Source organism: Excalfactoria chinensis, chromosome 3 (assembly GCF_039878825.1).
Source record: "Excalfactoria chinensis isolate bCotChi1 chromosome 3, bCotChi1.hap2, whole genome shotgun sequence".
NCBI classification, from domain to species: Eukaryota; Metazoa; Chordata; class Aves; order Galliformes; family Phasianidae; genus Excalfactoria; species Excalfactoria chinensis.
The window spans coordinates 5,532,491-5,545,018 of NC_092827.1; the positions used below are offsets into that span (position 1 = coordinate 5,532,491).

The 12,528-nt window shown below is 46.5% G+C and overlaps 1 protein-coding gene across 1 annotated transcript in view; it reads left to right on the forward strand.

The window, feature by feature from the left end:
* The window catches only part of ASXL2 (ASXL transcriptional regulator 2), a 76,322-nt gene that overhangs the window by 26,679 nt on the left and 37,115 nt on the right, over positions 1–12,528 (forward strand). Inside the window, exons 3-4 of the mRNA XM_072332391.1 lie at positions 913–1,021; positions 4,490–4,646. Coding sequence (XP_072188492.1) covers positions 913–1,021; positions 4,490–4,646 — 266 coding nt within the window. The remainder of the gene's footprint in view (positions 1–912; positions 1,022–4,489; positions 4,647–12,528) is intronic.

The window sequence follows — 12,528 nt, forward strand, 5'->3', positions numbered from 1 at the left end:
TCTTATCTGCTGCCCTGAGCGAGTTTTTAGGAGGAATGAGCTCAAGGTCAGGCACATGGTGGGCTTCTTGCATGCAGTTAAATGCAGAAATGGGTTTTGTATAAAGAGAGGAAATGCTCTGTGCTGGAAAGCAGCACCTTTGAAAAGCATATAGAGCTGCTGTAGGAAACTGTACTGGGTTGTTGCTTCCAGGGTAACCCTATGGCTTTTAAGAGATGAGGAATAGGATTGTGAAGCTCCTACATGGCTGTAGTGAAGTCAACCTTAAGCGCAGTATTGCTTCTGATTCCGACTACTGGGGGAATGGAAGCAGAGCTCAGGGCTGGGCTTGGTGTGGGATGATGTTCTCGCTTAGTGTAAATGTGCTTAGCAGACACTTCTGTCCAGGGCTGGGGATGCTGGCTGGAGTTGGAGCTGTCTGGAGATGAGCACAAGCTCTCAGCATGGAGCTGTTGGTGTTCTGCCTCCCAGCTGTCTGTCTGCTTCAGCCACAGCTGTCATTAGGTGTTGAAGGAACTGGGTGAAACTCAGTTCTGCCATGTAAGAAAAGCAGGGAGGGAATTCTGATGATCTCTGCAGTCTGTAGTTAGCTTGCAACAGATCTGCTCCGAGTTTCAGAGATGCAACTTCTTGCACTCAGAGCTGTACAAATGAGCGTCCGCTTTGGCGTTCTGCAAAGAAGAGGTGGAGGGCCTGAGCATGGGAGCTTGTTGTTTGCTTTTTGTTCCTGGAACTGGAGCGTGGGTACATCAGGCTGGTTACACCATTGCTCGTTGTGGCTGATTCAAGTCATATCAATGGCAATACCCATTGGGTCTGTGCTTTGTGCATGCTTGGTCGTTGGGTGAGCGGTTGTGACGATTAATTCTGTCCATACGAATACAAAAATTAATCCTGTGCTTTTATTTTCAGTGGGACTTCTCCTCTTGCCTGCCTGAATGCTATGCTACATACAAACTCCCGAGGGGAAGAGGGCATTTTCTATAAGGTCCCAGGGCGGATGGGAGTGTACACTCTGAAGGTAAGTTTCTCAGCTGGGCACTCTTGTTTGAGTGCTCGGTGGCTTTTGTTCCTTTACAGGTATTTCCATAGAATCACAAGGTTGGAAAGGACCTACAAGATCATCCAGTCCAACTGTCTTCCCATTACTGTAGCTACAGCAAACCACTAAACCATATCTCGGAGCTCCTCATCCAGACACCTCTTGAACACTGTCAGGGATGGCAATTCTACCACCTTCCTGGGCAGCCATTCCAGTGCCTGACCACTCTCTGAGAGAAAAAGTTTTTCCTTATGTCTAATCTAAACCTTCTCTGATACAACTTGTGGCCATTTCCTCGGGTCCTGTTTGTTGCCTGGCAGAAGAGGCCAAGGCCCTCCTCATCACAACCTCCCTTCAGGAAGTTGTAGAGTGCAATGAGGTCTCCCCTGAGCCTCCTCTTCCCCAGGCTAAACAATCCCAGCTCCCTGAGCTGCTCCTCATAAGACTTGTGCTCCAGCCCCCTCACCAGTTTTGTTGCCCTTCTCTGAACACGTTCCAGGGCCTCAATGTCTTTCTTGTAGTGAGGAGCCCAAAACTGAACACAGTACCCTAGATGCGGCCTCACCAAAGCTGAGTAGAGGAGGAAAATAGGGTAGTCCAGTGTATGGAAGGGGGAACTGTTCCTCAGCAGCATGGACTGTAGTGTGAACTGTCCCTCTAAATGCAAACGCTGGACTCATCCTTATTGCTGGTGATTGTGTGCAGAAGCTATAACCAAAATAGTGCTAGTTCTTGTTCACAGCGGTGTAACTTGCTGGTATTCATTATCATCCAGAAATGAAATAGTAATAAAATTATAACCGCAAAAAGGGAATGTTATCACCACTCAGCTCATATCTAGAAATGAAGTAGTCCCTTATCCTTAATCGATTAATAGCAGACAGGAAAAAGAAGTATGGATTCCTTGATGTAGCTGATTTGTGCTCCTATAAACAGTCTCTATTTGTGGCTTATTTTCCCTGGTTAAGCTACTTGGCTGAGTCCTGCTTGCACTGTTCTTGGTTTTCTATGTATTTGAAATCGGAGTCTTTGCCCTAAGGTTCCTCTTACTAACATAGACCTACAGTGTGGGTTGTGTCTGTTGTAGCCTCATTCTTCTCATTCCATGCTCCAGAGCGGTACCTTCTGAGGTAATGTTTGTCTTATCCTGCAATATTTGAATCATTAAAGTTGGAAAAGGTCTCTAAGATCGTGTAGTCCAACCCATCACCACCGAGCCCACTAAACCATGTCCTTAAGTGCCACATCTTGGAAATCCAGACCAAGGCAAATGAGTGGAACCCTTCTGTTCTTCCATTTTCCCATCTTAGAAGATGGAATGCAAGTAATGACGTCAGTGTTGGAGCATCCTAGTTTTCCCCCAGTTGGTGGTTGGAGCCTTTTGGTGATTGGCACTGCCCCGTACCTCTGTCCATTTGGCTCATGTCCCCATGTGCTTGTATTCATTGCTTCCCCTGTACTTATTATCCCCTTCACAGCAGAAAGGCCCACAGCTGGATTTCCTGTTCACCGGTAGCCTGAAAGATTCCAGTCTGTAGGAATATTTCTAACCTGATGTTTGGAGAAGTCCAGCAAGCTCCATTTTTACTACAGGTGATAAAAACAGAACACATCGTCTTGCAGAAGTATTTATAGGAGTGCTAGCTGGAAGACCAGATTGTATTCGATTATTCCATATGGTTCACTAAATGGGGGAAGCTTAATTATTGAAAGAAGAACAGTTATAACAAGATGTTTCTATAGTGTAGAGTGCAGTTCTGCTTTGGAAACAGAATGTGCAGTAGGGAGAGGTGAAGGTGCCTAGAGGAGTTTATGTTAATAAAGATCACACGTTGACATCTTGCTTGGAGCACAAATGTGATGGAGAGCAGCTGAGGGAGCTGGGATTGTTTTCTCTGGAGCAGAGGAGGCTCAAGGGAGACCTCATCACTCTCTACAACTGCTCCTGAAAGGAGGTTGTAGCAAGGTGGGGGTTGGCCTCTTGTCCCAGATAACAGTGAGAAGGATGAGAAGCGTTGGCCTCAAGTTGCACGTAGGGAAATTCAGGTTGAATCTTAGGAAACATCTCTCCTTCAAAAGAGTGGTGGGGAAGCATTAGAACAGGCTGCCCAGGGAGGTGCTGGGGTCACCATCCCGGGAGGTGTTCAGGGATCGTGGAGATGTGGCACTGAGGGATGTGCTCAGTGGGCATGGAGGGAGTGGGTTTGCAGTTGGACTGAACTGTCTTTTCCAGCTTTAATGATTCTGTGGTTCTGTGATGTTTTGAGCACCCAAGTTTACTCTTCACCAGCTTAAGGTGACACTTGGTATAAATAGATTTTTTCCGTGCTTCTCGTTATGCTTCCTCTTCATAGTATCATAGTATCATAGTATCATAGTATTGTGCGAGTTGGAAGGGACCTTAGAGATCATCGAGTCCAACTCCCGGGATTCGAGCCCTCTGTGTAGCAGAGCGGCACTTCTACCCCCTGCTCCACAGGGGGGATTCGAACCCGGGCCCCCTGGTGTTGCAGACGGGAATTCTTCCCTCATGACTTGCAAGTAATTCTTCCTGTGCAGTCAGAAGAACTGCATTTGTGCAGTGAAGGATGAAAATATTCAATATCCGACCCAGTTAATAGTCACCTCGCTGGTGGAAAACGGTCTGGAATCATTCACTTGGTGACACTGGTGTCATCTGAATTACTTTTTGGACCTACAAGCAAAGACCAATCGCAGCTGTACCTTCCAAGAAAGGGTGGTGTGTGAATTGCCTCCAGGAGAAGGGAGAGATGCTGTGACTTCTTCCAGCTACGCTTGGGATGTTGAGCGTCCAGTGTCCAGCTGATGGCTGACAAAAGGATGCTGGCACACCAATACACACACACCCCTTATTTGAGCAGCTTGGACAGTAATCGTGTGAAGTTGCAGCTGTGTATCTAAGAACACAGAGCTGTAATTCCAGCTGAATTCTTCCTTGCAGAAGTCGAGGCGTTGTTGCTAATTAGCGCTAACATGGCAGTGTAGGTTAAAATCTGAGTGGTGGTGATCGCTAGAGGGCAGCCTGGGTTTAGATGTGGACAGGTAGCAAAGGCTGGCTGTTATCAGCCTGAAATGCTGTGTGTGGGAATGCTGAACCTGCAGATGACTTGTAGTGCATTGCAGTTCACCACGGCGTGTTACAGTGTGCTATAGATGGTGACTGGGGATAGGCAACTACAGTGGGTATGCAGGGAGGGAGATGTGAGATGGTGACAGGGAAGTGCAAGAGCCACGCCAGAGGGCATGTGTTTTATGCGGGCTAGCAGAAAGCACTGGAAGGCCTGAAGCTGAGCTGTTCTGACACGTCTTTGCTGCATAAAAAGTCAATGACAGGCACTGGCTAAAGGAAGGAAACTGCAACTTAATGTTTTTAAGTGAGGGATTTCTCACTGAACGGGTTTACTGACCTGTTGGCTCCATTTGCAGAAGGACGTTCCGGATGGGCTGAAGGAGCTCTCAGATGGCTCGGAGGAAAGCAGCGATGCACAGTCTGACTCACAGAGCTCTGAGAACAGCAGCAGCAGCAGCAGCAGTGATGGGTGCACGAACAAGGATGGGAAGAAAAGCAGATGGAAAAGGAAAGGTAATTTTTCCTGTTCAGGAGAGATGGTAACACAGGTTGCCATACAAAGACAGGGCGTTACAGGAGCCTGAAATCTCATTTACAGTTTATGCTCCAGATTTGAACTTACATCGTAAGTACAGCATAACTTGAAACTGAAGGCGAAGTATTTGCAATTAAATATCTGTGTATAAGTCCTTGATACCAGCAGACTGTGCTTCAGACCTAGGAATGGCAGCATTGGGTTCTTTTCCAGGTTTTCCCTTTACCCTGAGCCTTCTATTGAACCCTAGGCCTAACTCTAACCCTTCTTCCCTGAGACCACTGCACCTTCAGATCGTGGCCTCTCTCAGTGCATCATTGACTAGGAGTGAGCACAGAGGCTCTGAGATTACAGCTCCTTATGGGGACGGATGGATCTGCAGGTCTGGGCTCCATTTCCCTGCTTTGGACTTTTTTCCCCTACAAACTCAATTAGTGTTTAGGTATTTTGTACAGTTGAGTATTTAATCTCTTTCAAACGTCAGTCACTTGTAAATAATACAGTGAAGTTCAGCAGTGTTTCAAGAGCAGCTGAATTCTGAATGTCCTGCAGAATAACATCTCTGGTGCTGTGGGGGAACAAGCCGAGGAAATAATACATTCCACTCCCTTCTCAATCCTGGTATCTTGACACGGTGTCTGGCTGGATGCTGTCAGTGGTTGCATCACGTCTTGGTAATACATTGCAGTTCCCTTTGCCCACGTCTAGTTCCAGAACCCATTCATTCAATCAGTGTCTGAACCTTCGTTCCTCCTTCAGAATTCTGGTCAAGTATCTGTTTAAATGTTGAATTAATTAAAAGCCATAATAGAATTTGAGGATGCAGTGTACGTTTACTACGAATCCTTTGCTCTTTTAGGCAGAGGCCACACCTTTCTCTTGTGGGTATTCCTGCATCTTCCAGCACAGCTGCTGCTGTTACAGCTTTACCCTTTAATGTGATCCTTTCCTTTTCTACTCAGTCATGCACAGAATTTCCTGGCTGACATGCAACAAAATTAAAAGCTTATTTCCATTGCAGCGGTGGAGGCGCGTAAGCAGCTTTGTGGAACTGCTGGAGCCATGCAATGGAGCATTCGGATCGGCTGGGGTTGCGTGGACCCCACTGTGTATGGGGTTTTCTGCATAGTGCAAGTAAACAAACCTAGACGAACTTGTTAGGTAGAATTGTGAGCGTTTAGAACACCACAAAATAGGTGGTGTTAAAAGTTTAGACGACTCCAAATTAATCCTTTGAAAGGGAAAGGATGAGTAGCCTGGCTAAAATACATTCATTTCTAAGAAAGCCTCTCAAAATGATTGGGCCACTAAGGGATTTTTTAGGGGCTGCGTCGTCTGTACCTCCAATGGGATGTTATGGAAAAAAAACTTGCAAGGAAATGCAGAAATCTTACAGAGAGGTTGTTTGCCTCACAATATGTGCACGTATTTTGTGTGTAAGCAGAACCCTGTATGGTTCGGGAACCAGAGGAAGAAGGAAGGGAATCTGTAGGCTGAAAGGGGTGGCACAAGTTACCTGGAGCTGAAAGCAGAAGATTTCAAGGTAGCAGTTCCAGTACAAATAAACAAAGGGAATATTGCACTTCTTTTGTGGCCAGGTAATGATTATTCTTCTTTCTAGGAATCGCGGTGCTTAAATGCACTCAAAGCCAACAACTTCATGATTAAAAGCGTGGCTGTGGTCAGTGGTGTCGCCAGGTATTTTCCTTCTGTTCCCCTGAGGTTTGTTTTCCTTTGTTTGAGCAGCTCTTAATTGTTAATGAACCCACCTCTTAGCGTCACACAAAGGCATTCACGGGTTCTGAGCGGAAACGGTGTTTTCCTTAAGCTTCTCTTTAAGAAAATCCACGTACACCACCTTGCTGGAGCAGGGATGGCAACTGTGCAATGAGTTGTTGGGGCTGCAGATGTGTGGAATTGCTACCAGGCCCTGCAGAGCTCTGTGCAGCCTGAGTTGCCCCTGTGCCAGCAAGGCACTGCAAGAGTGGAAATGGAAGCACAGCCTCTGTATTTACAGCTCAGTGTAAGTCCTATAAATGCTATTCTGGCTGAAGGTGCTGGGCCTCTGTGCAGGGAACAGGTAGAAAAGCAAGATGAGGAGGTACGTCATAGAATCATAGAACAGTTGGGTTGGAAGGGACCTTAAAGACCATTCAGTGCAGCCCCTGCTGTGAGCTGGTGTCTGCATATGACCCTACCCAGCCTGGCATTCGGGCTCCTCCAGGGATGGAGCAGTTCACCACTGTGCATGTACCTCAGTTTGCCCCAACCCAAGGAAGCTATTATGGTTAATATAAGCGATGTCTTTGCCATTGGCTTTGACTTTGTCCTTTTAGATGCGCTGCTTAATTTCTTTGTAGGTTGTTTCCGTGTTTCATTATGGTTCCCCTTTATAGGAAGCTTAATATTACTGTGCCGTGATGTGTGAAGTTCTTTAAGAGATCTCTCTCTAAAGATGTTTGTTATTAAAACACCAAAACCTGCACTTTGCTCAACCAGAACTCAGAAACTCCATGTAAAAAATAACATTTTTCAAGCCGATGTTACACAAAAGAACACTTAAAGCCATAAACAAGTTCCCTGGTACTTTCTTCTTTCAAAGGCTTTATTATGAGAGTGTGGGCTCTTAGTAAGCTCCCTCTTACTGCACAGTGTGAAAACAGATTTGTATTGCCTGGTCACATGTTATATTCCTCTGTTCTTCTACACAGGGACAAATTCAACCATCATGACAAATTTACCTTTTTTGATACCTTTTTGTGCTGCTGTGTCAGTGATAAGCAGTAGGAAGTCAGCAACCACAGCAGGGGCCTCCCCTGAGCGCTGGTGACCTCCGTACCTTTTGTTTTGCAGGGTGTGTTTGCTCTCTCTGTGATCTTCCTCTCTTCTCTCTCATCTCATTACCACTGAGCAGCCCTGCTCCTTTGGATGCTATCAGACACTGCAGACACCTTGCTCATAGAATCCCAGAACCATTCAGGTTGGAGAAGAGCTCCAAGATCCTCTAGTCTGACCCCAACCCATCCCACTATGCCCACGTCCCTCAGTGCCACATCCCACAGTTCTGGAACATCTCCATGGACAGTGACCCCCACCACCTCCCTGGGCAGCTGTGCCACTCCTTCAAGAAAGAAATGCTTTCTATTATCCAACCTGTTGGTTTGGTATCCAAAAATACCTTTATTTGTGTATTTATGTGTTTATTTATTTAAAGTCTCCATCTTGTAGCCTCATGGCCATATAGATGCTGATTAAGCTCAGTTGTTCGCCAGACACTCTTTTAAACACCTTTATAAAGGTGCCCTACTCCAGGGCGGACATTAAGAACACTGACTCCTTCATTCTTTCCCCACCTGTAACAGAGATTTTCCTTGCAGATTTAAAATGAAAGCAATAGGGACATGGCTTGCTTTAGTGGGTGCAGTTGTGGTGGGTTGAGGGTTGGACTTGAATAAGTCAATGTCATCAGATTTCTGGTGTTCATATGAAATAAATTGCGTCCTGACAGCAGGAGGGTTGGAGCTTCATGCCCCTTGAGGTCCCTTCCAACCCAGACCTTGTGCTCTTGGTGTTGTTTTATCCCATAGCTTTCAGCTCATAGGTTTCACTTACTGCATGCGTCTGAAAGGCTTTCTTTTCGACTTCGTTTAGCAAACCCTGCAGTTTAATTGTATTGATATATGCAAGAAATAACTTGCATTTAATATCCAAGAGGTGGAGTGGAAGAATTTCTGCACAGAAGCAAGTTTTTAGTTGTATGTTTGTTTGCTCTGCTTTGAAATAACCCAAAAAGACATGAAATTCCAATTAGGTCCCCATCCCCTTTTGTTCCACAGCATCAGCTCTGGAACGCAGCACTCCTACACGGCCGCTTCCTGGATGCTTACATGAAACACTTGGAGGACTCCTTCCTGCTTTAAAAACCCAAACTAATAGCCCCAAATTCAGACAGGGTGCTCTGGTGGCATTGCCTGGCTGCTGGCTGCTTTATTACCTGCGCGGTAGTTGGGGTACGGTGAACCCTTTGCCATTGGAAGCATCCCAGAACCTCGTTAAGAAGCGATGCTCACACAGCTCATTGCAAAGGGAGGGGGGGGTGTTGTTGTTGGGAGGGCACAGATCTCTGATGGGAGTCAGTGAAGTGAGTGCAAACCGCGGTGGACAGCGAGCAGATGAGGTGTGCTCCCGTTATTGCGTTTTGCTCGGAGGCTTCGACTTGAGCTCTCCGAAACCGCGGCTCAGCTTTACGTGCCATCATTTCTTGCTCATATACATATAAAACAGGAAGCACGTTCAGATAACATCAACAGCCACTTCCTTATATGCACAAAAGTAAAGTGCTCTGACAGCAGCAAAAAAAAAAACAACCTGACACTTTGATTTTTTAAAGAGGGTAGAAACCTCGCGTTTGTAGACCCACATGGGCATTGAGCTGAGCCAATCAGGAGCACGGAGGAGAAAATTTAAAACAACCCTCCTGCATTATTGCCTGTACATCTGTGCATAAGCAGGAGGCTGGAGGAAGCCCCGAGATCGCAGGTTTTAAGCAGAAGAAATCATGTTCATGGAGCAGCTCCGTGCAGTTCCACTGGAAGGTAAGGGGGTGCTGCTCCAGCAGGCGGCTGCTGCTGCGGCTTTGTATTGTAGGGGATGGAGTGGGGTTTGTTTTGGCTCTGTGCTGCTGGGCGGTGAGACACAGACAGCTTTTCTTTGGCCCTGATGGGAAACGGTTTCTCGGCTGTAGCCTTTTGAGACTGAGAATAAAAGCAGAGCTTTTTGGGGTGCGGCGCTTGTAAAGGGCTGCCACCAAAACACTTTGGTTTCACGTTCTTTTTCAATCATCCTGAAACTCAAAGTGTAAATATCTCACTTCCAGATGCTTTTATCATCTTTTTCACTATGGTTTTGGGGCAACTTGCCATTTGTTGTTGTAATGCACTCCACGAACAAGAAATGCAGTGAGCTCGGCGTTGCTGTCTGCGTGCTACACCTCATTTGTACGTCTGGGGCTGTTTCTGAGCTCCACTGTGTAGCCTGTGCTTATGGAGTCTGGAAATAAAACATGTGCAACTTAGTCTTGTTTCTACAACCAGCTGCAAAACTTCAGCTGGCTTAAGTGCAATTTGAGCAGTGCAAAGACCTGGCTTTGCATGCTGGTGCAAATGGAATCACAGGATGGCTTGAGTTGGAAAGGACCTTAAGGGGTCATCTAGTTCCAACCCCAAATAAAGCTATCTCATTGCACTGTAGATCTGCCCAGACTTCTTTCCTGGCTTATATTAGTTAAAAAGCAGCATTCAACATTGGATTTTCCTGTAATTTCTGCCATGCTGGATGCTCCTGGTGTTCCCCCGAGGGAAAAAGGGGGAATAAAGTCAGGTGTTAACAATCTCTCCCAACCTTAATGACGGTGCTTAACGATGCTATGATTCAATGAAATAAAGCCCCGTTCCCTGCCTGGATTTCAGTGCGTTATCTTTTAGTCTGGAGGAGTGTCAGACACCAGAGCATTGGAGGCCACGTGCTGGCTTTGCTGGCAGCTTCTGTAATTGACACTGATCACAGCAATGCCTTCAGCAAGTGTTTGGCTGCCACCAGCCCACAACAAATGCAAAGGAAAAGGTGATAAAAAAAAACAAAAAGAGAATTCAAAAGAACTGTGTTGGGTTATGTCATTTAGTTTCTTCCTGTTAAAGGTTTGGTTGAAATATCTCAGCTCTTCTGAATGCAGCCAGTTCCTGTTTGTGCTCGTGACTCAGGAGGAAGCTGTTTCCCAAGTGTCACATACAGTGTAGCAAGTGTCATGCAACACCAAAAATGTCCCTTTTTCCCTATTTATAAGGTTGGGGTGTCCTCCGCTTTGTGCCATACTATGCACTCAATGAGCTGTAAGGTATCCAAGGCTCATTCCCCAGCAGTTTTATTTCTGTAGATGTTGTGGTCACGGGAGCTATTGGCAGAGAGCTCAAGCCTGCTTGGGGGGCATTCAGGTGCACGGAAAGATGGGTTATGAATTGAAGCTTTACAACAGAGGATTTTGTGCGTGAGTTTTGCATGGATTTGACGTGAGGAGCACATTGCAGCGCTCATAGCAAGGGGGAACTGAAAGCTGCTGCATGCATCTGCAGCTGCTCGAGGCGAGCCGTGACACTGCTCCTTGCTGAGCTCTGAGCCCCGGTGCCCTGATACGCTCTGCCTGCACTCACATGGTTTCCCTCAGCTATAGGCTAAACCGATCTGTTGCATGTGTGGTTGTTGAGAGTCGCTGGAAATTGATGTATTGTTCCATTTCATCCAGACCTCGTACCTCCGCCGTCTTGCAGTCAGAGCTGTTTTTCTGCTGAGCTGAGCGCAGGCTGTGCAGGAAGGGGCTGTGTGGGTGGTGGCACAGCACTCATTCAATCAGTCTCCAGCTGACAAGAGGCAAATACAGGTTTTCAGGGAAAGCCCATTCGAAACTACAGGGTTCGGGCTGCTGCCTGCGCTAAAAGCAGCGGGAATGCTCGTGTTTTAAAGGATCTACTTGAAATCTGAGATGCAGTGGCCTTAAATTGCAAGGTTCAGGTTGGATGTTAGGAACAATTTCTGTTCTGAAAGAGCAGCGATGCAGTGGTGGGGTCACCATCCATGGAGGTGTTCAAGGGACGTGGGGGTGTAGCACTGAGGGACGTGGGCATGGTGGGCTGGGTTGGGGTTGGTCGTGGGGGTGGTAGATGTCTTTTCCAACCTGAATGATTCTGTGAGTGAGCACAGTGGTAATGGCTTAATGGTCGGACTTGGTTGTCAAGATCTTTTGAACACGAACAGTACCGTGATTATGTGGAATTCCTTCCCCATTATATTCTAGAGGTTTGGTTTCCATGTATGTGAAGCTGTTTCTGAGTGTAGACTGACCTTCCCATTTCACCAGCATGATGGGTTCCTCCTTTAACCTCTGTGTGCCTTTAAGCTGAGGCTTGCTGTTCCACGTTGAATCAATACTGAACCACGTGTGCTCTGATACTGAGGTTGTGTGTTTTCCATGTCTGCATGCAAAAAACATGCTTTGCTTAAATAGGGTATTTTGCAGGCAGAAGTCGTGACCCTCAGCAGCAGCTGTCTGATGGCTCGTGGTCGGTGGCACTTAGAAATGAAAGCTCCAGCTCAGGCCATTCCATCCTCATTGTGCTTTTCCAACACACCTGGTTGTATTTACACTCCAGATGAAAACAGCACACATTGTTCAAGAGCTGGGCTGGTGTGGGACACCCAGCCTGTGGCAGTGGGTAGAGCTCATTGGATGCGAAGGTCCCTTCCAACCCAGCCATTCTATAGCTATGAAAATACCACTTTCCTGAGGTCATCGTAATACGAGTCCTGTGAATTTTCAATCAGCCTCTGTGTTCTTCCAAGTAACCTGATACTATCAAACCTCACTGATTCTATGATTCTATGTCCGACCAATACTTAAATTACATGCAGCTTATATATACCTACATATTGAGCTGTAGGGATGTGAGGAGGCTTCATAAACGTTGGATGTTGTGCAGCTTTGCCCCAAGTGACCGAAAGCATCTTGCTTCACCTGTAGGGGATAAAAATGCTTTTTTGCTTCACTGATATTCAAGAAAAGGGTGACGTGCATTCTAAAAGTACTGTCTAGACAGCACTGCCCTGTGCTCACTGCGGAGGAGCTGACATTTCTCCTACGCTTCTCTGATCTACAGCAAAGCGTTTGCAGTATAACTGCCTCTTTGTATTTTCAGTGTCAGGAGCAGCCGAGTCCTGTCGTAACACCGATTACCACCAGCTTTGTCATCATCTTCAGCACTGAAGGAGTCATAGCCATGTGTAATACACCCTGATGCATAAACAGCTGAT